This window comes from Phocoena sinus, chromosome 11, assembly GCF_008692025.1.
Source record: "Phocoena sinus isolate mPhoSin1 chromosome 11, mPhoSin1.pri, whole genome shotgun sequence".
Lineage (NCBI taxonomy): Eukaryota > Metazoa > Chordata > Mammalia > Artiodactyla > Phocoenidae > Phocoena > Phocoena sinus.
Genome location: NC_045773.1, coordinates 43,139,008 through 43,163,743, shown reverse-complemented (window position 1 = coordinate 43,163,743; position 24,736 = coordinate 43,139,008). Strand labels below are relative to the sequence as shown.

At 51.5% G+C, this 24,736-nt stretch overlaps 1 protein-coding gene across 5 annotated transcripts in view; it reads right to left on the bottom strand.

Moving 5' to 3' along the window:
- The window catches only part of TTC21A (tetratricopeptide repeat domain 21A), a 30,420-nt gene extending 5,686 nt beyond the window's left edge, over nucleotides 1-24,734 (bottom strand). For 2 of the 5 annotated variants that reach the window (XM_032650219.1, XM_032650224.1), the window contains exons 1-20: nucleotides 24,578-24,604; nucleotides 23,119-23,248; nucleotides 22,265-22,375; nucleotides 21,431-21,597; nucleotides 19,963-20,085; nucleotides 17,957-18,114; nucleotides 14,951-15,035; nucleotides 12,960-13,058; nucleotides 11,807-11,999; nucleotides 8,110-8,207; nucleotides 7,751-7,951; nucleotides 6,949-7,078; nucleotides 4,893-5,050; nucleotides 4,469-4,684; nucleotides 3,416-3,654; nucleotides 2,555-2,627; nucleotides 2,344-2,454; nucleotides 1,871-2,009; nucleotides 1,583-1,686; nucleotides 188-376 (exon numbers count right to left, since the gene is read on the bottom strand). In XM_032650219.1, the coding sequence (XP_032506110.1) occupies nucleotides 188-376; nucleotides 1,583-1,686; nucleotides 1,871-2,009; nucleotides 2,344-2,454; nucleotides 2,555-2,627; nucleotides 3,416-3,654; nucleotides 4,469-4,684; nucleotides 4,893-5,050; nucleotides 6,949-7,078; nucleotides 7,751-7,951; nucleotides 8,110-8,207; nucleotides 11,807-11,999; nucleotides 12,960-13,058; nucleotides 14,951-15,035; nucleotides 17,957-18,114; nucleotides 19,963-20,085; nucleotides 21,431-21,597; nucleotides 22,265-22,375; nucleotides 23,119-23,248; nucleotides 24,578-24,604 (2,751 nt within the window). Of the gene's footprint in view, nucleotides 1-187; nucleotides 377-1,582; nucleotides 1,687-1,870; nucleotides 2,010-2,343; nucleotides 2,455-2,554; nucleotides 2,628-3,415; nucleotides 3,655-4,468; nucleotides 4,685-4,892; nucleotides 5,051-6,948; nucleotides 7,079-7,750; nucleotides 7,952-8,109; nucleotides 8,208-11,806; nucleotides 12,000-12,959; nucleotides 13,059-14,950; nucleotides 15,036-17,956; nucleotides 18,115-19,125; nucleotides 19,177-19,962; nucleotides 20,086-21,430; nucleotides 21,598-22,264; nucleotides 22,376-23,118; nucleotides 23,249-24,577 lie in introns of those variants that run through there. The other 3 variants (XM_032650221.1, XM_032650222.1, XM_032650223.1) reach the window with 3 other exon arrangements.
- Between the last annotated feature and the right edge of the window lie 2 nt (nucleotides 24,735-24,736).

Below are 24,736 nucleotides of genomic sequence, written 5' to 3'. Positions count from 1 at the left end.
GTGGTGGGTGAGGGCCCTGGGGTCAGCTGGAGCAGGCCCCCCCGGCACCAGGGGTCTGTGCCCCTTGCAGGGAGGCACAGAGAAGGAACTGGCCTCCGTTCCTAGTCAGGGAGCTCTGCGAGGCTTCGCGGCCCAAGAGAAGGAAGAGGGTCTCGCTCTTGAGGACCCACCTTATTTCAATCCCCACCTTATTGTCAATGGGTGAGTAGGAGAGGGCATCTTTGTAAGACTGCACTGCCTTGGCATACTCCTTCTCTGCCAGGTAGTACTCCCCAAAGTGGATGCAGATGGAGGCTGCCAGTTGCTTCTGGGAGGGGATCATTTCTGGTTGCTCCAGGGGAACACGCTTCAGGATCCGAGACTGGAGGTCCATGGCCTTGGGAAAGCAGTAAACTCTGCATCAGAAACCCAGAGCCTGATGTGCCAGATCTCAGGCCAATTCACAGCAAATCCCCAAGCTCTCAACTCAGGGCCAGCTGTCTTAGCAAGGGCATCTCAAGTGCCCTTGAGCAAATCTGGGTCGCTCTGGACAGGCAGGGCCACTGGCTGAGTACCCAGGAGGTGAACTGGCACTGCCTCTGGGGCAGGAGCAGAAGCAAAGGCACTCAAACAAAACACTCTATTGTACTTGACTTGTTTATCTGTTTCCATCACACCTTGGTACTCACTGTGTCTAATTTGCTTCAGCTGTCCTACAGGCTAGGACAAGCACACCGTAGGTATTCAACGCAGGCTGTGTTTTGATGGGTGCATTTGTTCTGAATACTGCCCTGCTGCGAACTTGAGGCGGCCCCCACAAATGTCCATGACATACAGTGATCAAGTGAGTTAACCAGAGAGCATTGGGGCAAGAGGAAATGAGGATGCCAGGGTTAAGTTTCGGGAAGTGGGCACAGATCAGCCCCGGGTTCCCTAAGGGCCAGACTGAGGAATGGAAATCCAGAGGGGAACAAGGGGATAAGTCACCTCAAGCAGTCCGAGATGTTCTACAACCACAGAATACACCCCAGGGGCAAGTGCCAGGCCATACCCTCGGGTAGAAAGAGTGAAGGAGTGGAAAGAATGGCCAGGAGTCTCCCAGCAGGAGACTTTGGGCTGGGACAAGCCAAACCTGGTTCAAATCTCAGCTCTACCACTTACTAGCAGTATGACTTTGGGTACATTTCTTAACCTCTTTGAGTCTTATCTGTTAAATAGGAATGTCACAGTGCTTAGCTCAAAGGGCTACTGTGAGAATTAAATAAGAAAGCAAAAAGCCTAGTACAGAACTCAGCACAGAGCATTCAATGCATGGGAGCCTGCTGGCATTATCTATTATTATCACCACAAGCATCCTTGAGGACAAAGGCACTGTCTTATGCCCTGCATTCTCCAGCCCAGCCCAGGCGGGCTTAGAGCACTTCCGTGCACAATCAATAAGAGAGCAAGGCTGGGGGGATAAATGCAAGGTGGAGGTCGGAGGTGTAACCTAGATCCTCTTTTGAGGACCAGGCCTGGAGCCTTCCAGACCTGCAGTCCTATCCTATCTTCAGCTCCCATCAGGAAATGGCAGATAAAGAGCTTGAGTCTACTTGTCAATTACCTTGTTCAAAGTGTCCATCACATCTTCTTTCTTATGGCTCTTGTAAACCTTTGCCAGCAAAAGCAAGCACCTGACATCATTCATCAAGGATGGGATGTCTTTGACTGCAAAATGGAAACTCAAAGTACTGTTTTCTGGCCCCTGGGAAGCGGGGCATGGGGGAGGATGGAGGCTGGGTTCAGAGCCCCAACCAGTGCCCGTCCCCTGCCCCATTCTGCAGGAGAAGAGGGTGCGGGCCGGGGGCAGTCTGTCTGCTCCAAGGCTAGGGGAGTGAGGATGCTGACTCACCAAAGTCATGATCCAGTGCCTGCTTCAAAACTTTTTCTGCTTTGTTGAACTTCTTTAACTTCAGGAGCAGTTCAGCCAGATCACAGCACAGAAAGTCCTGTCCACTAATCTTCTGGGCAGCCTCATAATAATTAATCGCCTTAGTGCACACAGGAAATATTGGCATCAAGTCTGGTTTTACTTGCGAGCACCTCACAGCGTGTGCACACCGCCCCACTCCCCGCCACAGCCACTGTGCCTGTGTGCCCCTCCAGATCACAGAAGCCTCAGGTGCAAAGGCCTCCCTCCTGGCTCAGGGCCCAAGCCTTAGCCTCGGCAGGTGGTGGGGGGTGGTGGGGAGTTGCTGAGTCCTCCCCTTGGCACCCCGTTCAGCGGGCTCTCCCCTCCCACCCAGCCTCCCACCCATGCACCCTCCTCCATCTTCCCTGCTGGGCCGGCCTTCCCCACCCCTTCCCACCCCAGCCCAGCCTGACCTTGGTGTACTGGTGGGTCTTCACGTATGCTTGCCCAATCCTGCTGATCAGGGATGCGTCGTGTGGGTTCTTTCTGTAGGCCTCGTCGTAGACCTCGAGGGCCTTCTCGGGCTGGTGGGGAAAGGGTCCGCAGTCTCTCTCTTCCCTCTCACTGGAGAAGTAAGTTTTTGGGGGGGGGGGCACTTGGTGAGGTCATGAGACCTTCACTCACCTCCTGAATGTTCATGAAAGCATCACCCAGTAGCAGGCTGGTGTGAGGGCCAGGCAGATGTTCACAGAGCTCCCTGCAAAAGTAAGCAAAACCTTAGCTCAGCCCTGTGCATCCTTCCTATTCCTGAATCCATCTCCTCTTCTTTCCCACTCATTCTGGCTGACATTCTTTCATTTACTCATTCATTCATCACTCAATACTTATTGGCTCAGATGAGGCATGGTGCTAGCTCCCTTAGTTCAGCCTCTCCTCATCTGTCATCTGGACCACAGCTGGCACTTCCACCCACTCCTCTGGCCTCCACTCCCAAACCCCCAGACCCCTCTTCATGAGGCAGCCTGCTCTTTCTAAACCTCCAGTGTGACTATGTCACCCTACTGCTTATTGGTTTCCCACTGCTCTTGGCATCACCTCCCCTTCCTCCTGAATTGCCTAGATAGAGTTTTGCCTGAGGAAGGGGACCAGGGCAGTACCCTTGAAGTCCCAATGTCAAATCGTAGAGACAGTAACTTGGGGCTTCCAATCCCTGCTCTCCATCCTCCTTCACTCACATTGGTACATCTAAGTCACTGAACATTTCCTCAAGGACAGGCAGAGCCAGGGGCTGGGGCAGAAAAATGATTCCCACCAGGATGTGACCCACAACGAGGGGCAAGCAGGGCTCAGGGCAGATTTACCCTTGTATCCTCACAAGTCGGCCGCAAGCTGCTGACTGACCTAACCCATGGGAAATTCCCTACTTTCATCAAACACACTCTGAGGACACATTCTGAAGACCCAGGGTGAAGAAGACAATCTGGAGAAAACACTCCCTGAGATGCCACTGGGGCTGGGGCTGTCAGTGCACTGCCCAGGACTCACCGGTAGCACCCGATGTAGAGGTGGACGTCCTTGCGGGTCTGCAGGTAGATGCTGGCCATCTTCTCCTTGGCCTCCGTGTAGCAGGGTTGCTTGGGTGTGATGTTCCTCAGAATGCTCAGTGCCAGGTCTACGTTCCCCTTGCTCAGGGCCAAATCCACGTTGGCAATGGTGATGCGGATCTCCTCCGGCGTGCCACTGAACTCGTTGATGGTGTCCTGCATGACCTTAGTGGCCTCATGCTAAGACAAGGGAACCCAACAGACCCTCCATTTGCTGTCACCCACCACTCCTGGAAGCCAAGGAGAGGATGGCCCACCTCCACCTCAGAGCAGCAGGAAGGAGAGAGAGCCCCTCGGCATCCAGGGCCACTGTTCCTGGAGGGCAGGGCCAGCGGAGGGGCACGAAACCCCTGACTGTAAGAACTTGTTCCCGAGCACCTCAAAGTCTGTTGGTGATTCCTTCCTATGGGAGACCTATGGACGCCTCTCCTTGTACCTTCCTGCTTTCAGTCAAAGATATTTTAACGTTATGGTATTGGGCACATAAAGGTCTATTTGAATTATATCTTCATTGTATACGTACCCTTGATTATTCTAACAAAGTTACTCTCTTTGCCCATTTTGGTGCTTCCTGCCTTTGCCCAGCCAGACCTTCCAAGGTCCCAGGGCTGCCTCATACAGTTGAGCAGGTTGTACACTGCAAAACTTCAAGGGGATGTAACTGGCATCTACTGGAGCTGTGCATTGCCCAACCTGCACAACCACCTGTGGTGGCCCTGGTGGGCCTGTGTGCTCCACCTCCCAGATCCTTATAGGGACAGTGATGTAGGCAGGGGACAGATCATGCAGGACTCAGTAGGGTTTGGAGTTTATCTTGAGGGCAATGGGAGCCACTGAAGCCTTTTAGGTAAGGGAGAGGGATGCTCCCAAATGAATAAAGGCTCAAATAAAGCACCAGGAGACATCAGCCAGAATCAAAGAGCCTTGTTCCCAGGCCTACCCTGGACCTCCAGCATGCCCCAGAACCAAGGGGAGAGAGCAGCACATTTCTTACCAGCTCCCCATTCATCCGGAGGGCATCTGCCAATTCCAGTAAGATGGATACCCGCTCGCTGGGCCGCACAGAGGGCCCATGGAACTTCTTGCTTTCTTCCATCTTCAGAATTGGTAATTTTATGATCATCTTCAGTGCCTTTATGGCTTCTGGGTAGTCTCCAGACTTGTTGAGGGCCCTGGCCTTGATGAAGTGGTAGAGGGGGTGGTCTCGGACCTAGAGGAGCATAAGCAAAGTGTGGGGCTCCAGCTTCCAGAGGGGAGAAGGCCACAGGAGCCCACTGAGCCTGCTCCCGCCTTTGGGCCAGCAGAAGGGGCTGAGGGATGCAGGCAGCTCCTGAGGCTACTCTCCTGAACCAAGTGGGGGCTGATGTTAGCTGGGCTGTGGGATGCTGAGCAGGTGACAGGGTATAAGGGACCCCCACCTGGAAGTTGTAGCTGACGCCCAACTCCAGGCAGTGGAAGCACATGGCAAAGTTGCCCTGAGCCAGGTAGATCTGAGACATGAGGAGGTAGGCGTCCACGGAGGTGGGGTCCAGCTCCAGGCAACGCTGCAGGGTGCTCTGGGCATTCTCTAACTCTCCTAGAAATAATAAACAAATCTCTACATCCAGGGATCCTTGGGAATCTCAGGACCCACTATGTAAAGGCAGAAGGAATTTTACATGTCCTTTTACCCAGAAACACCCAATAGGGCATTTTACCCAGTTCTGTTCTGCTTGACTCAGAGGTTTCTTCCTAAAATTAGAACTACAGTTTTTGCCTTGACCCAGACAAAAGCCAGGAAATTCAAACCTTGGTGTGACACTTCCCTTCTCTCTGTACCCTCAGGGAGATGGCTAAGTTACTTCACTGCTCCCTCTGGAAGCTCAGGGGAACACTGAACTCTCGATTCCCACACCTAAGGGCACAACAAAATCTAATAATAACAGCAACCATAATAGCCACAACTTAAGAAGCACCTGCTCTGCACCAACACAGGCAGAGCACTTTAGAAAGGCTGGTTTAATGTCTACCCAGCCCTGCAAGGTTGGTATTATGATGCAGGACTGAAACTTCAGTGATATGTCACTCAGCTTGGAAGGGACAAAGTCAGTATTTAAATCCAGGCCTATTGGCTCCTGAGGCTGAGCTCTGAATGCCTTGGCACGTTGAGGCTAAGAGGCCTCCCTGCAGCCAGGCTGGCCCTAAGCAGGTGGCAGTGGCAGCCCAGGAATGGGGTACAGTGAGGTGGTGGGAGAGCCCTCCTCCCTCTGCAGCCAGGTCCCTCAACAGCTCCTGCTTGGGGTCCATCACCAGCTGGTGGGGAACACCTGCTTCTGGGTCCCCAACTCCCTGCTCCTTCCCTTGTGCTGCAGAAACGTGAAGATGTCACCATGACAACCTAAGCAGCTGGAGACCTTGCTTTGTCCCTAACGGTGCTGGCAGCTGCCAGCATCACTGTGTGTATGTCGGGATGGGGGCGGTTTCTGCCCTCCCCTTGTACCCAGGAGACCTTCAAGAAGTGGGCAAACCTGGCAGCCGGATGAACACTGGGAGGGCCGAGGATGAAGACCGGGGAGCTCTGGACAGAGTGTAACCCACACAATGCAGAGCCAGAGGACACAGGCACGCCACGGCATTCTGGAGCCTTTGGCAGACGGGGGTGAAAGGCTGAAGGGAGCAAGGACTTCGGAGAGGACAACAGGCCCCCACGGAGGGCTCTCCCCCTTTCCCTCTCCCTCCAGAATCTCGGTCTTGAGATGGGACAGGATGGACGGGGACTGTTCTGGCTGCTGGAGGCTCTGAAAGTCTAATGGTACAGGGGCTCCCCTCCTCACAAGGTCTTCCTGACCACCTTTTAAAAACTGCAACCCTGGCACCCCCGCACGCCCTCCCCGGCTTTCATTTTCTCCATTGCACAATCGTGCCCTAACAACAATACTACATTTACTGTCCAAGTCCCCTCACTAGAACACAAACTCCATGGTGGAAGTTTTGCCTGTTTTGAGTACTGCTGTCCCCCAGGATCAGAGCAGTACCAGCACGTAATCAAGTTCAGTGACTATTACCTGGCACAGATCAAGCAAACCAGGGGTCCCCAACCCCTGGGCCACGGACGCGGCCTGTTAGGAGCCAGGCCGCACAGCAGGAGGTGAGTGGCGGGCCAGCGAGCAAAGCATCCTCTGCCGCTCCCCATCGCTCGCGTTACCGCCTGAACCATCACCCCCGACACACCCCGCTTCTTCGTGGAAGAAAAACTGTCTTCCACGAAACTGGTCCCTGGTGCCAAAAGGGTTGGGGACTGCTGAAGTAAGCTATCAGCAAAAGGGTGGGTTGGAGAGACCCCTGCTGGTGAGGAGTCAGGAAGGTGTCTGGGGGTTAGAGGCTGGAAGGAGTGGGCCTGCCGCCTGAGGGTCTGTGTGTGTGGACTATCCCAGGCAGGGAGCCTGCGGACACTCACCCAGGGGCCCCGCCGGCCATGAGGACCCACAGGCTCACCTGAGAGATACTTGACCTGGGCCATCAAATACAGCGGGTCGATCAGGGCTGGTGCTGCCTTGACTACAGGATTCAAGATCACAGAGACTTGTTTAAGAAGAGGAGACACAATCTGGCCTGGTGACCGGGGCTGTAGGAACACGGGGGTCTGGCTGTGCGGTTTGCCCTATTCCAACGGAGACTCCTGGAGTGCTCAGAAAACACTCTCGCAGTGTTTTACTTTTTTCCACATGTATATACCATCCACTCTGTACCACCTAGTGCAAGAGCATCAGCTCCCGAGAATGGGGACTTCCTTTTGTTCACTGTTTCATCCCCCCTACCTAGCATGGCATCTGGCACATGGTAGTGCCTTCAATAAATATTTGTGGAATGACATTACAAGGCACTGGGGGGATATTAAGGCGTATGAGATATGATCCTTGCCCACAAGGAATCTTGACTGTCTGGGAAAGCCAGACCAACAAGGAAAGACCAACATACTTCTTAGAAGACATCCGGCAAAAAGGGAGCCCAGTTCTTCTCCAGGATAAATGCAGACACAGGGGCCAGTGCCCTGCTCCTCCAAGTGCGGTACCTGGACCAGCAGCATCGGCATCACCTGGGAGATGCAGGGCTTGTGCCCCACTCCCTGGCTGACTGGTGCGCTGCACGTGCAAGTGTGAAAAGCACTGGGCTCCCCAACTGCCAGAGGCTCAAGCACCCTGGTGACTTGCCCGGTAGGTCCTGCCTCCGTCCAGACCTGTCCTCAGGACCAACCCCGCTCCCACCCTGCCGCCATGAAGATGCACTCTCCTCTAACCTGCTTGGGGCAGAAGACCAAATACTCCTTGGCGATGCAGACCAGGAAGAGGGGGTCAAGCCTTTCAAAGTACTCGGTGCTCAGGGGGAGGGCCTGTGTGCTGGAGAAGTGCAGCTCAGCCGCTTCCTTCAGCAGTGCCGCGGCCTCCTGCTCTCCCTTGTGCTTCTTGGAAGCCAGGAGGGCTTGGAGGAAAACCAGCACCTGTGGGAGGCAGGCCCAGGTCTTGGAAGCAACACCCTCTGCGCAGAGTTGCCAGAAGCCCGGGCTGTCTTGGGTGCTTTACTGGAAACTGGGGGTGGGAGGAGGGCGGGTCGGGGGGCACGATCCTGGAGCAACCCCAGTGCCCAGAGAGCTCTGACCTCGGACTTCCCAAGGGACTGCTGCACCTCCTTCAGGAATTCCAGCTGATGCTCAGCCTCTTCCAGGTGGCCGTCTAAGATCTGGCACCAGATGACCCCTGGGATGGGGCAAAACTAGGATGAGCAGCCAGCTCTGCAGCAGAGCCAGCAGTCCAGCAGTCCAGAGGCAGGGACGGGAGAGTGGATGGCAGGGGCCCTTCCCGACATCTTCACAAACTTAGAGTGGCACACACTCATGGTAAAGAATTCATATCATAAGGCAAGGAAAACATCCCTAGCTCATGTTCTGGCTGTGTCTCTCTCTAGAAAGAACCAACATGAACAGTTTGGGGTATACGCCTCCAAACATCTTTTGAAGCATTTATATGTTATTAGCATATACCATGTTTTCCCATCAGTTCATACAAATCTACCCCATTCCCTTTAATCATGACATAATATTCCACTGTGGATGTAACCGTTTATTTAACTACTGCCCTACTGAAGGACTCCTCATTTCACATTTAGTTTGTTTTCAGTGTTTAAATATTACAGTGCCATGGTCTACATTTGTGTGTGTTCTAATTCCTGAAGTAGAGCCGATGGGTCAAAGGGCACGCATATCTAAAACATTGATAGATAAGGCCAACTTATCCTCCAAGGATGTCTGTATTAACATTCCTGCCAAGAATTTGAAAGTGTTCTTTCTTATCTCACAACCTCACAAACATGCTTCACTCTTTACCACGTTAAAGAGTGAACAGTAACTCATTTTAATTCACATATAAAAAATTTTTTTAGGGAGAATGAACATCTTTTTATATATTTAATGGTCTTTTCTATTGGGAATTTCCTCCTGATAGCTTTTGCCTGTTTTTCTTTGGATGGACTTCTCTCTCTCTCTCTCCATATATATATTTTTCTCTTTATATATTTATATTCTCTTGATATATAGTCTTTGTTACATTTTCCATTAGTTCGCCTTTTACCTTTTAACTATTTTATTGTGCCTTTTGCCATCCATTAGTTTTACGTTTTTACGTAGTCAAATTGGTCAAATATTTTCCTTTACAGCTTCTGAGTTTGTGGTTAGGCTTAGCATCCCCCAGGAAACCCAAGTCCAACTTAATTTTTATGTTTAAACACCTAACTCATCTGGAATTTATTTTTGAGGATAGTGTGAGATGGGTATTTACCTTTATTTTTTTCATAATGGAGAGTCAGGTGTCCAATCACAAGTTATTGAAACTCTATGGGTTTGAAATGGCATTTATATCATAAGACCTGTTTCTATCCCATTTATCTATTTGTTTATTCCAGTGTCGGCCTCAAACTGACTTAACTACTTTTTTAAAAAAAAGCATTTAGTATTTATTTATTGCTACGTTGGGTCTTCCACTACTTTTTTTTAAAAAAACATTTAATATTTATTTATTGCTATGTTGGGTCTTCATTGCTGTGCGTGGGCTTTCTCTAATTGCGGTGAGCAGGGCCTACTCTTTGTTGAAGTGCACGGGCTTCTCATTGTGGTGGCTTCTCTGGTTGTGGAGCACGGGCTGTAGGTGCACAGGCTTCAGTAGTTACAGCATGCGGGCTCAGCAGTTGCAGAACTTGGGCCCTAGAGCCCGCGGGTTTCAGTAGCTGTGGCGCATGGGCTTAGTAGTTATGGCTCGCAGACTCTAGAGTGCAGGCTCAGTAGTTGTGGCGCTCGGGCTTTGTTGCTCTGCGGCATGAGGGATCTTCCTGGACCAGGGCTCAAACCTGTGTCCCCTGTATTGGCAGGCGTATTCTTAACCACTGCACCACCAAGAAGTCCAGACTTAACTACTCTTGTTTTGAGACACGTTTTGATATTGGGAGGACAAATCCCTTCTCTTCCTACTATTCTTCTTTTACAAGATAGTCCTTGGCCATTGTGGTGCAATTATTTCTGTCTTCCTAATTACCAACTTGGTTTTCAATTATATCCATCCCACTATTTGGCTCATCTATGGAATTTTTTACTTTGCAATAATCATATGTTAAATTTTCAGCAACTCTTTTTTGTTCTCTGTATTTTTTCCTAGTAGCATGTTCTTTACTTACTGACATAATACCCTCTAGAGCCAGCCAACATGGGAGGGGTTTGGCGGAAAAAGTCTTTTCTGTATCTGGCCTTAACTTTGCTCCTCAGATGGGCACTGCTTTGCATGTTCCACTTGGTCCCTTTTTCAAACTGCTAGTAGATTTATAAATGGACAAGAGTGATGAGTATTAGCATCTGGGGCAGATTTCCCAAATTGTTAGGGTCACTGATTTTCCCAGACGGGCCAGATAAGATGGATGAATCCAGGACACACAAGAGTGGGCTCGGCCTGGGCTGGAGTGTATGGACTTCCCTTTTGGCTGATCGGCTGGGGATCTCCCTTGAATGAGGAAGTGGGGAAGGACTCAGCCTGGTGGAGGAACATTTCGGGGGATTTGCCTATGTGCCGGGCATCCAAGTCTTTTGGTCCTTCATGTCCCTGATGGTGGTGGGATGTCATGGCGCGGGGGGGGGGGGGGGGCTCTGTTTTGCTCCCTCCTACCCCACCACCTGGTAAGACCCTCCCTGATCCCATTCTCTGGCTCTCAATAACCCTCCTGTTATCTCAATGACTACCCTATGGCATGTTTTGCTCCCAGCCTCTGGGGACCCTGAGCTCATGTTTTTAAAATTTTCTTTTTCCTGGAGCCCTTTGGGGAAAGCTAATCTACTCATTTCTTTAGCTCTACCCCAACCCATGTTGGCTTATGGGTTTCTAGACCTGCTTGGAGTTTCCATTTGTTGGATGCAATCTGCTTTATATCTTCTAAAAATGAGAAGTCCTTCAAAGTTCCTGGTAAACCTAAGGCACCTTTCCCTGTTTCTGGGGCTGCTACAGGGACTCATTATCTTTTTAAAAGGTCGCCCATGACTTTTGTGGGATTTGGGGAGGGAGGAAGAGGCGATGACGGATGAGTCAGCCTGACGTATTGAACCAGAAATCAAGACTAGTCACTTGGATTGCTTTTTAGATTGTGCCGCACAGATGAGGAAGGAGCCTGGAGTGTAGACAGAAGTGACTTGCCCACAACTCCTCAGAGCCAGGGCAAGAAGCCAGCCTGCCTGGAGCACTGGTTATGAGGCTGCCCCCACTAAGATCAAACACTGCTGCTTCAGGATTCACCAGATACCACCGATTTGAGGGCTTTGTGTAAAAATGAAAATCGGGCTCTGGAAAATTCATTTGACATTTAGATAAAGCCGGAGGGAAGCACTGGGACAGACAGGGAAGTAAAACTCTCAAAACTGCTCACTCTGGTGGCCTTTCAGCTCAGTGGCCCGAAGAGGGAGGGTCTACAGAGGTGAGGCTAGAGGCTTTGGGGAGGGGTGCCCTGGCAGTAGAACCTTCTCCCACGCTGGCCTGGTGAGGCCTGAGAGGAGGCAGGGCTGACTGAGCGTAATGGGCTGGGTATGGCTATTGGAGGTCGGCTGTAGATCAGAATGGCTTTGACCACTTTCGAGAATTCCTGTTCCTCTTACATCTATACTTGTAGATCTGTGGACAGGCACCCCATCATACAACGCAGCCCCAAACTCACACACACCCTGGGGAGAATGCTTCCCAGCCCACTCTCTTCTGGACCCACGGCAGCCACCCTGCTTGGCTCCCAGCCCCCGCCCTACCACCCCTCGCCCTGCCCTGCCTGCACAGACCAGTCAAGGCAGCCATGCTGCTCTCGTCCAGTTTCATGGCCTCCGAGTACCACAGAGATGCCTCCTTCACTTGGTCCTGCAGGATAAAGAGGTAGCCCAGCTCTGTGGCCACGTGGGCGTAGGAGGATGTGGCCATGAAGGTTCGCTCGAGGAAGCTACACACCAGCTGCAGAATCGCCTGGTGCCTCCCAGACTGCAAGGCACAGACACGGGAATGGGGAAATCAGTCAGGCCAGCCTGTCTGAGCACGGCCGTGTCACTCTGGTGGGACTAGGGGTTGCTCAGGAGAGCCCAAGAGGTACCCTGTGTCCAGGCAGCTGGGTCCGGGTAGCTGTCCACCTCCCAAAGGACCCCCCGCTGGCCACATCTGTGGAACCCGCCTCCAGCCGCAGGCCCTCTGAGGGACCCAGCCCCTGTCTGGCCACAGTCATTAGTCCAACGAGTCACCAGGAGGTTTTTCACAAATTGAAGTTGCATGAGAGAAACTCTTTGTGTCCCACTGATGGAAAGTGGCTCTGAAGGCTGCGAGCAGCCACTTTCCCTGCCACACGTGGAGAATGAGGCAGAGAAAATCAGACATAGTTGTGGAGGACAAGAGGGTATCCCAGTGGCATTCGACTCCCCAGAGCTGCCCCTGTTCTTATGGCAATTCCTTCTAGTAAATCTGGCTCTGGGGCTCAAGGGTCTGACACAGACAGATTGTTTGGCAGCCTGGTCTGTTTGCACCTTGCCTGGCATCAGAGAGGCCTAGGCAGGCCAGCCTCACCAGGTCTCTTCCACAGAAAGGATATGGGAGTCCGGTGCTCCAGCACCCTGAGGTTAGAGCTGGGCGTTGCTCTGCTGTACCACAGCTGTGCCACTGCCCTCTTTCCCCAAACAGGGCGCCTCCCTCTCTGAAAGCACTTCTAGACCTCACCTCCGTGATCTTCATAGCATCTTTGAAGGACATGTAGGTGCAGGCTACAAAGCCCACAATTCAGTGATTGGCTGGAGGCAGGCAGTGGCCCCGGGGTCTGGGCCACCAGCCTGAGAGGCCAAGTTTAAGCCAGAGAGGGGAGGGGCAGGGTCCTCAGGGAGCTTCCAGGGAGCACAGGTCTCCCCTGGGGAACATAACAAGAAGCACTCGTTCAGAAACCAGGGAGCACCTTCTTACCAGTCTGCCCACCACAAGAATTTTTTTAAGATGCAGGCTTGGATTTTGGGGCTCTCTTGTTTCCAGCGCCTTAATCAGATTTCTAACACGCTCGGCAGCCTACAAGAACAAAACACAATGTCAAAGGCAGTATATAAAAGGGGAGTGGGGCAGAGGTTCTCAACTGTGGCTGCCCGTGAACACCAGCTGGGAGATCTTAAAAACACCCAGGCCCCCAAGCCAGCCCCAGAGATTCAGAGTTAATTGGCCTTGGGCGGGCCCAGGCTTCAGTATTACTTCAGAGCCTCATTGGCGGAGCTTTCAGGAACATTATTCATCCCAGAGCTGGCACTGTCGCTTTGTTCATGAATTTGTGAAAAGCAGCTGCCCTTTGGGACACCCCCAGGCAGGGCCAGGAGCCACCTGTCATGGTGCCCACATCACAGCCCACCAGGCTGGCAGCAAACCACCTGGGCTGGCCCAGGAGCAAATGGTCAGGGCAGGTCCCTGGCCCCAAACCCCTGCTCCATTTTGACGTGAGTCACCACATTGGCTCTTCTCTGTCATTCCAGTGAATGCTCCCAACGACCCTGTAAGTCAGTGTAACTATAGATACCCGAATTTTTCAGTCCAGCAGATGAAGGGTCAGAAAGGTTAGGTCATTTTCTCAAGGTTACCCAGCCAACGAGGTGGCTGACTGACTCCAAAGCCTGTGTTCTTTCCAATGGACTCTTCTGCCCACTCTCTATGTGGGAGTAGGGAGTTTTTAATCCCCAGCTGCAAAGAAGTGCCAGAAGAGAAGCCCGGGGTAGGGTAGATCTTTTCTGCAAGACAAGAACTGGGCAGCCCGAGCTGGGGCGAGGGGCAGATCCCAGAGTTTGAGGTGGGAACGAAGGAGAAGAATTAAATGCTAATTGCCCTTGGGCCTAACCTTCAGGCCAGGCCTTAGGAAGGCCTGCCCAGGGCTCTGGGGTCTCAGGGAGCAGAGGACATGACTGTTCTCTTGTTCTGACCCAGAGACAGTGGTAGAGCCCTTTTTGAGGGTTCCTCCCAAATACGAACGGTGCCCTCCACCTCACCTCACCCCACAAAATCCGTAATTTCAGAGCTGGCCAGATGGAACCAGAAACTTCCTCTTCCCACCATGACCCCTTACAGCCTCTTGATATGTCACACTTCCTGCAGAGGCAATGTCTTTATTCAGAAGGCAGGGTTTTAGCTGAATACACAAACTCTTTTTGAAAATAAGAAGCTGTCTGGGCATGGAGGTTTTCATTAAGAATTCTAGGTGCTTCTGATTGGATGTGAGGGCTCTTTGGGGTTTCTTTGGAAAACTACAAGGCTTAGGAGCAAGTCTGGGGCCAGGTACTGCCTGGTACTGTCAATACCTGAGCAATTCCAACCATTCCCTAAAAAAAGCATTTCCTGAAATATGAAATACAACTGTGGGGAATTCCCTGGTGGTTCAGTGGTTAGTACTCAGCACTTTCACTGCCGTGGGCCTGGGTTCAATCCCTGGTCATGGAACTAAGATCCTGCAAGTCGTGTGGTGTGGCAAAAAAACAAACAAGAAAACCCCAAACAAACAAACAAAACCCCCACAACCATGACTTCTATCAGGTAACATGGAGCAAATTATTGTAGTACACCGGGCACTGTTCCCAGTTGTCCCACCTGTCATCTTAGTCCTTATGACAAGCTCACGGAGTGGGTGGAATTATCTCCATTTTACAGATGAGCATCCTGGGGCTCATTCAGGTGGAGACACCTGCCCAGGGTCACACAGGGAACATGTGGCAGAACCAGAGTTAGCCTCACTGCTGGCCTTTGGAACTCTGTGGCTCAAAGACCAGACCAGAGCAGACCTCCCTGGCAGGGAGTATGGAGGAGGGGGCAGGGAGCTGAGACCCAGGGAGCCCCCTCCAATGCCTTGGGGGTGGAGGTGCTGTGAGGGGTCCCTCCTTGGCTGTGTTGGTTTCAAGGCGTAACTTCTGAGTCTTGAAAGAACTTACTGTGGTTATGTTTCCTTCTCTTGCAAGCTCATGCACAGCTAGAATTTGGCAGGCATCAATATTGCTTTCATCTTTTTCTAGGATTCTGAAATAGGAAGAGGAGCCACGTGAATTGAGAATGTTCAGAGGCAAGGCTAGGAAGGTGTGGCGGCAAATTCTGATTGTCTCCTAACATCCATTCTCCCCTTCTCAATAATAGAACCCCCAAACTGTTGGGGCACGGGGCTACCGGAAAAGACTACATTTCCCAGCCCCCCTTTGCAGCTCAGGAGTGACCATGTGATTAATTTCTGCCCAATAGGATGCAAGCGGAAGTGCCCAGGATATATCCAGTGGTGCCCCTACAGCATGCCTTCCATTTCTTCTCTTTCCTCCTTCCTGCTGGTTGGAATGTGGACCATGTGAGCAACATTTTAGGAACAGGACAGCAACGAGAGAGAAGGGGCCTGGGACCCTACAGAGTTAAGCTGTCATCCTAGCCCTGGCCCACCACCCAAACTTTTCCCTGAGAGAGGAATAACATCTTATGTTATTTAAGTCACATATTTGGGGGTGTCTTCGTGACAGAAGCCCATTATGTCCCAAATAGCACAGGTATGACCGTGGTGCCAAGGTCCAGGGGGGCCAGAGAGGTGCTTGGGGGGCAGTCTGCAGCTGTAAGATGGAAAGGAACCTTGGTTTCCATCATATGTCCTTGGGAAGATGCAGCTCCTGATCATATTGTGGAGTTTTCTATATTCTGTTTCTTTTCTTTTCTTTTCTTTTCTTTTTTGGCCACACCGAGTGGCATGCAGGATCTTAGTTCCCCAGTCAGGGATCGAACCCATGCCCCCTGCACTGGGAGCATGGAGTCTTAAACACTGGACCGCCAGGGAAGTCCCAATATTCTATTTCTTTACAGGAAATTTCCTATTTTTCAGCCTGATCAGGGAATGGCCCTTCTGCTTAATTGACGGTTACTCTAAATGACATAGAAAATTCCAACACGATTAGGCGCAGTCAACAGTCAAAGACTTCTAAGCATTTATGATGAAGTTGAAGGCACTGTGAACCTCATAATTTGGAAATTAAAAAAAACTTTTAAAAGATGTATGGACTAAAAAAGAATCAGAACGAATGTTAGAAAATTTTTAGAACCAAAAGATACTGAAGATACTACTGAAGTATCCAAATGTGTAGATACTGTTAAATGGTACCTCTAGGGACATTCAGAGACTTAAATGCTTATCTTCTAAAAGAAGATTGAGAATGGCCAGGCATCCAACTCAAGAGTCAGACAATAACAACAGAGTAACTCCACAGGAGGTAGTTGGCAGAAAATAATAAAGAGCAGAAATTAATAAATTAGGAAACAAAGATAATAGCATCAACAAAACTCAAAGCTGGTTCTTTAAATGAAAGAGACAAATTATTTTAGTATCAGTGGAGAAAAATAAGAGAGAAGGAAAAAATAAACAATTTTTAGGGCTGAAAAGAGAAACACACCTACAGAGAGCAGAGATTTAAAGAGCAATGGGGATATGTATAACTGACTCACTTTGTTATAAAGCAGAAACTAACACACCATTGTAAGGCAATTATACTCCAATAAAGATTAAAAAAAAAAAAGAGCAATGCGGGAGGGGCTTCCCTGGCAGTCCAGTGGTTAGGACGCCGCGCTTCCATTGCAGGGGGCATGGTTTTGATCCCTGGTTAGGGAACTAAGATCCTGCATGCCGTGTGGTGTGGCCAGAAAAAAAAAAAAAAATTAAAGAGCAATGGGGGAACTCTATGAGCTGGGAAACCCTCCATGAGGGAAGGTGTTGGGTGTTGGACTCAACCCACTGGCACCAAACACCATCTCCCTGCAGGTGGATGCGGCAGGGCCTGGGCAGGGAGGCCGCATACACTCAAGGTTGAGGCCTTCAGCCAGGTGTTTCCAGGTATCCTGTGGGCCCAAGGCAGAGCCTCCAAAGCAAGCTCTTGACCCAGCTCCTGCCAAGGACACCGGCCAGGTGTCAACTGTGAGAGAGGGCTGCTGAGGACCTGCCCAGGCCTGGCACAGGCTGGAATCACTTTCAGTTTCCTACCAGCGCCTCTTTCTGAGACTCAAATTCCAGCTATCATCAGAGGAGTTATCATCCCTCCACAGGGAAGGAAGAGGTATGTTTGTGTTTTGTTTTATTTTTCCCACACACAACTTAGTAAAAACTTGTAGTGGTGACTCATGGTCACTCAGAAAAAAACGTAGTCCACTAACTCTTTTTAGGAAGAAAATTGGTACTGTATGCTTTAGGATTACTGTAATAAAAATAGTTAAAGCGTTAGAGGTTAAAGAGATAAGCTTCAGTTATCTAGAAAATTCCATTCTACAAAACCCTCCATCAAACATCCCTCCCCTGAAGCCATCTTTATCTCTATTCACAGTGAAAGTGCTTCAGGATCACCCTATACTTGGCGTCTGGCTTCCACAGACCGCATAACTCCTGAACCCTAGGCTGTCTTCCGGATGCACTCAGCTTGCTACTAAAGTCTTCTCTCAGGCAACAATGACCTTTGTCCCCTGAAGTTTTTATTAACGCATATCACACCCACAGTTTTTAAAAGTAACTAATACAGTAGTCCCTTTCTCCCTTTACTCTCCCCTCCCACCACTCCTCAGAGACAACTGCTCTTTACCCTGTAACTCTTGTTGCTTTGGGTTCCTTTGGTAGTTCCCTCCATCTCTCTCCTAAACACTATGCTTAGACCTCTTGACAGGCCTATTTCTTGATTCCTCCACTGCAGGTCTCTGCTGTTGGCTTCCTGCTATGACAGGTAAGTGTCTAGTTCACGTCCATCCTCCCTCTCCTCCCCCACCCCCAATGTCATAATGTCACTATTCATAACTCCTGTTGACAATACTGACTTTTGTGTTTTACTCCATCAAGTACACAGCAGCTCCCATCTCGCCTCTGTGTAAGATGGGAACGATTAGCCCCCTTGGCTAGCAAAGGAAGGAAATAGTAGGTTGGCCCCGTTCCTCACCTGTGTCCCATTTCTACCGTTCGCTCCCAGTCCTGCCGAGCCAAGAACAGCCGCATCTTTAGGACCAAGGCCGGCAGGAAACTGCCCCAGGCGACGGTGATCTGGTTCACCACCTCCAGGGCCCCCGAGTAGTTCTGCAGCATCATGAAGTACGTTGCCTGTCGAAAGCCAAAGAAAAGAGTCCCACTGGTGCCCACGAAGGATGGAGGGGTGTCAGGGTCCCCACCAGGACAGGAGCAGAGCCTGACATGTGGGCAGGATCCATCACTCAGAGTGACAAATCAGGGTCCACAGCCGTCTTGGGTTCCTTGAGAGACAAGGCAGGGGCTCCAGGAGATGGCTGAGCCCTGAGCAGGCCTGGGACAGAGCAAGGTCATGGGAGGGCCCCCCCGCCTCCCCAGCCCCCACCCCCAGCGGAGAAGCTGGAGTTGCTGGGCACCTTCCAATTCCACATATGGCCCATCATTTCCCATTCACTTTCCTAAAATTCACCACTGAAAACTGCTCACTGGGCCAGTGCAGCAACTCGGAGTCGGTTAGGGTTTGCAGGTAACCCTCCCCTCCCCACGGCAAGCCTGCGGTGCTTTTTTGCTCTCAAGGCACACCAGGCTGGGGTCATGGCCTCTGCAGGCAGCCAGCCACCAGGCTCTCCTGGGTGAGTCATGACACAGATGCCTGAGGGGCAGGGGGCAATGCTCCCAAAAGGCTTGAAATTGGACTCTGAAAGGATGGCTTCAGTTTACAGTAACTCTCCATTAAGAGACTTATTAAAAACAAGAGGAGGATTATTCTAAATAAAGATATATGCATAAATGTGTTCACTGTAGAACGTTCTAAGTGTATAACTAGAAACAATCTCAATATCCAAACAATAGGAGGCGGGGTCGGCAGATTACATTAGGCCCACACAACAGGGGCCTGGCTTTACGCAGACATTCAGAATGACACGTGCTTATGATATAACCTTACATGAAGAAAAAGAGACCAAACGGTAAGATGCCCTATGATTACAACTATATGAACTACCCACACTATCTCCCACCCCATGGTGGGTGCTGTGTGTGACCTCATTCAGGAAAAGGGGAGTTGGCCGCTGACAGCTCTCGGGGGAGTCTCCCTCCTGGGATCACCCGTGGCTGCAGGGAGCTGCCTGGTACCAGGTCACACACCTCCACGAGGGGCAGGTCACACAGTCAGCATCTTGTCAGTGAGGGAGTCAGTGAAGGGCCATCCCAGCTCCATAATTCCAAGCAGATCCGGCTGAGGCCTTCACTGGAGCTGCTTCACAGCCCAAGTTCTCGCTCCTGCTTCTTTCACTTTCTCCACAAGTGTTGGTCGCAAGGGCATAACCTGCTAAACCTCCTGTGAGATAACCTCATGGCCTCTGCTCCCCAGAAAACCACCGAAGGCACACCCCGAACCAATGCGTAGAAGAAAGACTCGGAGACATGGCCCTAAAATGTTAACATGGGTTGTTCGGGGGTGGTAGGGCTAAGGATGCCATTTTAAATCACCTTTTGACCTTCTTAGACTTCTGGTTTTTTAATGAGTAAGTATTCATTTTGTAAGAAAGGATATACAAACAGAAGAGGATAAGAGGATGGTTTTTCCATCATAGATTGATTCAACGAGGGCCACATCAGAAAAAGGAAACAATTTAAATTAAGGTCAGAAAATACAAAACACATACCTCCCTTCTCTTATGGCCAACTAAGTGAATTTAACAGGTTAGATGAGAAAGTGTGAAAGAAAGATGCATAGAAAAGGGGCAGTGGGTGAAAACAAAAGGCAAAGAGACAAAGCCTGCCAGAGCTGAGGGAGCCTAGCCTCCAAGAAGACCCCACACAGGCAACAGAAACTCAAGACTGGGCAGGTAGCAGGGAGGACTGGAGCAGGCTCGGGGCTGTTCTGAGTCCCTGATGCTCTCCAGACCTTTGTTCCTCATCCACCAGCTGGAGGGTCTAGAGACTGAGGTCTCTGGGTGGGGACATTCTTGCCCCTCCTACCTTTCCCATCAGCCCCAGAACATCTTTGGTGTCCTGAATGCCATGCTCGAGGTACTTGATGGATTTCTTCACAGTGTGGGGTTTGTCTGAGCTGAGGTCCACCCAGCCTCTGAGCACGTAGCCCTGGCATAAGAACAAGGGGAAAGATGAAGTGCTTGGTCCTGTATCGCCTCCATCCAGACTGCCTCTCCTGCCCACATCCCGCCCTTTGTCATTCCACTCCCTGAGGCCCTGCTGGGCACCACTGCTCCCAGATCCCAGGCGAGCCCTGCTCTCTCCCTACAGGCCTTCATACCTCTTGCTCCTTCGTCTGGAATGCCCTTCCCAGTACGCGCCCCCCAAACCAAGTCCCTTCATCTGATTAACCACCACCAGTCTTTAAAACTCAGCCGAGGAGGCCCCTCCTGTAGGAGGCTTTCCTTGACCTTCCAGGCTGGGTTGGGGCCCTCCCTATGACCCCGATGGTTCTCTTGCCCCTTATGGAGGCACTACCACCTGTCTTGTCATTGCGTGTTTATTTTACACTGGGGTCAGGGCACCAGGGTAGGGCCACTCCAGCTCTCTCCACTTCTTAGACCAGCACAGGGCCCGGCCTGCATGGGAAGCCGGGAATGCCCTCTGAGCGGGCAAGTGGCCATACTGAGCTCATGGGCCTTGGTGGCTCCCCTTCAGCCTTCATCCCGCCTCGCCTGGCAGGTGCCACAGGCCAGGCCCAGGAGGCAAGGTTAGAGGGGTGCTTGGAAGACCCTGCCCTTAAGCATCTCTCACAGCCTAGAGCAGGTTTCTCAATTCTTTTCCATTACTGCCCTCCTAAGGAGACTTTTTAGTCATTTCTCCCCCAATCATTCCCTCCCCCTCCAAGAAATTTTAATATCACAGATATACCATTTATGTACTGTGTTTATATCTGTGTTTTATATACAAACAGTGAGTTTTTTTTTCACCCCATCCTCTAAGAACCAATTTTCACCCCCTTGGGGGGCTGGGGGTGATATATACCCTGCTGAGATGCATGGCTTAGACTGAGGCTTCTAATTCTACCATGTACAATTCTACAACACATGACATCCACTGCATATGAGATCTTCTGTGTGAGCCACCGCTGACACCTAGCAGATCACTGCAAGGAAGGAATACAGGCCCGGTGTAGTCAGCTCATCTAGTTTTTCAAAAGAACCAAGAAATCTGGACTTTTAGGTAAAAATCTTCTGATTTCTAAATGTCAGCAAACTAATTTAAGATTTTAAAAATATATAGTGCAGGCCACAAAACCTATCTACAATCGGACTCTACGGACAAAGGCCAGTGTGTAGTTGTCTAAACCCTGAGCCAGCATGGGTCTTGTTGGTGTCTGGGTGTGGCCCTCCCCCAGCCCCAGGGCCCTCCATGGGAGTAAGGGCCACGCTTTAGGATGTGTTTGGACACTGCTTTCTTCGGCTGTTGCCCCCAAAATGCCCAGGGCTCGTACCTCTCTGGAGCTGCTGGAGACCTTCAACGTGCGATCAATGTATTCCTTGGCCTTGTCATGGCGGCCCATGAGCCACAGGAAGAGGCCGGCATAGTACAGGGCAGTCCCGCTGGCTGTCTTGCGGATTTCCTTCAGGCTGCTCTCAAGTTCCTGAATCGCGTCTCGGTCTGGGAATCCGAGAGAGAGGAGGAAGGGGACAAGTTAGGATGGGGAGGTCTGTCTGGCCCTGCCTCTCCACGCTCTGGGCCTCCCTCAACACATGGAGCTGACTACACGACAGCCCAGGGCCTGGGAACCAGGAACACTGGCCCGTGTGATGCCACAGGAGCTGCCCAGCCCTGGAACTGGGTTTGCTGGCTGAGATTTATCTTTTCTCCTCTGTGCCCAGCAGTTTGCTGGGCAAACAGATCAAACCTGAACCCCCCACCTCAGGCCCACAATCCATTCCGGGTGAGGAAATTGTAGTTTGTACGTGGTTTCTTAGAATCTCTTCCTGACTCTAGAGAGGTGCAGATGAGGGGCAGAATTTTTTATTTTGGCTTGGTTTTTCTCGACAAGATCTTGGCAAGGGAAACCAGGGTGTCTCCCCAGCTCTTGGGATGTGGAAGGAGGACCCCTCCCACTGTCATGCTTTCTGCCTGCGGCTCCCACTCAGTTGGGCCTGGGCATGGGGTCTTCTTTGAGGTCTCCATGGGGAGGGGAGGGGACCCACTCCTCACAGCACCTGCAGTCTCGGGCGCACACACCTCCTGCAGCCCAAGAGGGGCTATATCTCTGGAGTGGGGCTCTCTCTTCCCCACTGGGCCAGGCCTGGCTGAGCATGGCTGCACTCACCGATGGTTTCACAGCACTTGTGAGCATAAATGAGAGCCATGACGGAGCACAGGGACACATCTGGGTGATTCTGGATGCTCTCTAGGCTGCTGATGGCATCCTGGATGCGCTCTGTGAAGACAGCCCAAGTGGTTATTCTCTGGGGCTCCATGCTCAGAGGGCAGGAGGCTCCATGGCAGACACAGGGCTGACCCAAGGCTTGGTACCACCTGACCCAAGACTTGGACTAACTGGTCCAAAAGGTCACTAGTGGCCCAAGTTCCCCGAAGACTGAAGCTTCCTGAAAGGGCTGCTGGCGCCATGGTCCAGGAGTATGCACAAGGATTCCTGTAGGTTGGTTCTGAAGAAGGACCTCTGTGCATTCCCAGCTAGGTGCTCAGCTATATTTATCCTTCCATGTCCATTGACATTGGCCATGGGCAGCTCAGCTGGCCCCCCGCCCTGGACGACCTTCTAAATGTCAGTGAGTCGCACCTCCATGGGCCCCACTTCTCCCCCTGCTCCTGTCCCACACCTGCCTGTGGCCACACCTACCACTTCCTCCTTTTTCTGCACTACTGGCTCTCAGTTTCCAAGCCTGGGATTGGTTCAACAATCTTGCAGTCATCTTACTCCCAACTCATTTTACAGATAGGGAGACTGAGGTGCAGAGCAGGGGTAGTGAGGTCTCTGAGGTCTCAAAAGTCAACTAGATATGGATTACATTCTGTGGATTAACCTGGGAATCTAGCTACTGAGTGTAAGACTTTTTCCATGGGAACATGATTGGGGTAGAAGTAGGCATCCAGGTGGAGCCAGCACATTAGTGCTGGGCTAGTGCCTGAGGTCAGAAGGCAACACTGACGAGTCCCTACCTTCCCTGAGGACTCCATAGGCTTTAAAGAACTGCAGCACTGGGTCACTGCTGAATTTTTCCAGGCCCACGGCCGCGGCCTGCTGCACATGGCGGAAGTACTTTTCTTGGCTGTAATAAATGATCCCAGCCTACGAGGAGGAAGACACTGTTGCAATAGTCCCAGCCCCTTTTCTGTCTGTTCTGACCTGCACCCTCCCCTAGTCCCTTCTCCTCTTCCAATTCTGTAAAGAGAAGAGAAAGAATATTCAGACCTCATCCCATTCCTCCCCAGCCCCAGGAACAGCTCCATACAGTTTTCTTGGGAAGGAGTTTGGAGATGTTTGTTTTGGAATTAACCACAGATTCTGGTTCAAATGTGATGGGGAGTTCAACTCAGGTTTTGCCTTAGGAAGGGAATAAGAGGGAAGAAAGTGAACCGATAATAAGAATCATGACGCCAGTACTTAGAGGTACAAGTTATTGTGGGCTAACCACCTGTGGGGAAGTGTACCAAGGGCTTTACGCCCATCATCTATGCATTATCCTCTCCATATCCTTCACAGTTAAGGAAGCCGAAGCCCATGGAGGCTGTGGCTTGACAAAGGTCACATAGTAAGAGGCGCTGAGATTTCAAAGTGAAGTCTCACTTCCCCTAAGGTTTGTGGGTGCCGGGGTTGGGGACAGATGTGGTTGGATTGTGAACAGCCTTGTGGGCCATATGAAAAAGCCCAGACACCATCCTGAGGGTAATAGGAAGCAGCTGGAATGGTTTTAAGCGTTGAGCACGGGGGTGGGTGGGTGGGGATGTACTCAGGTGTGTGTTTTTGCAAACACTCTGGCGTGTGTGTGTGTGTGTGTGTGTGTGTGTGTGTGTGTTGGGGTGGTCGTGGATGTTGGTGGCGGTGGTGGTGGGGGGGGGGGGACTGCTGGTGAAGAAAGCCGAAGCAGAGAAACCAGTTGGGAAGGGGACTGTTGCAGGTGCCCAGAGGGGAGATGGTGGTGATCCTGGACTAGGAGATAAAAAGTGGGTGATCTCAGGAGACATTTAGGAGCTGATACTTCCTGCCGATAGACAGGATCTGGAGATTAGTATGGGAAAGAGTAAAGGCTGGGGGATCAAATGGTGGTGCGATCCACTGAGGTGAAGGACCCAGAAGAGGCACAGACAGGGGAAGGGGAGATAATGGCTAGGTGATGGAGCTGGGTTTTTATGCTTTGGTCTGGGGCAGCTCGGGGATAGGACTGGGTGGGGATGATGACTGTGGGCTCAGAGAACACTAGAGAGGATGCGCTTGCCACGGAGAGTGAGGCGAGAAGGGACGAAGGCAGCCTGAAGAGGCCGGGGACAGCGAAAGGCGGGTAGCGGAGGCAGCACGAGCGGTCAGAGAGGTAACAGGAGAGCTGCAAGGCGCGGGGGTCACCAGGCCAGGGGCGGAGAGTCCCGGAGGGAGCGGCTGGGCAGTGCTCGGGCCACGCACCATAAGGGAGGAATCATTGATGCTCATCTCCGGGCACCCGCGGCTCCGAGTCCGGGTCTGGTGGTGCCTCGCGGAGCGGGACTCCCAAGTCACAGTCCCGGTCGCGCCTCTCGCGGCCTGCTGTTGGAGGCGCGCGCGTCCTTGGAAACGGAGCAGCCT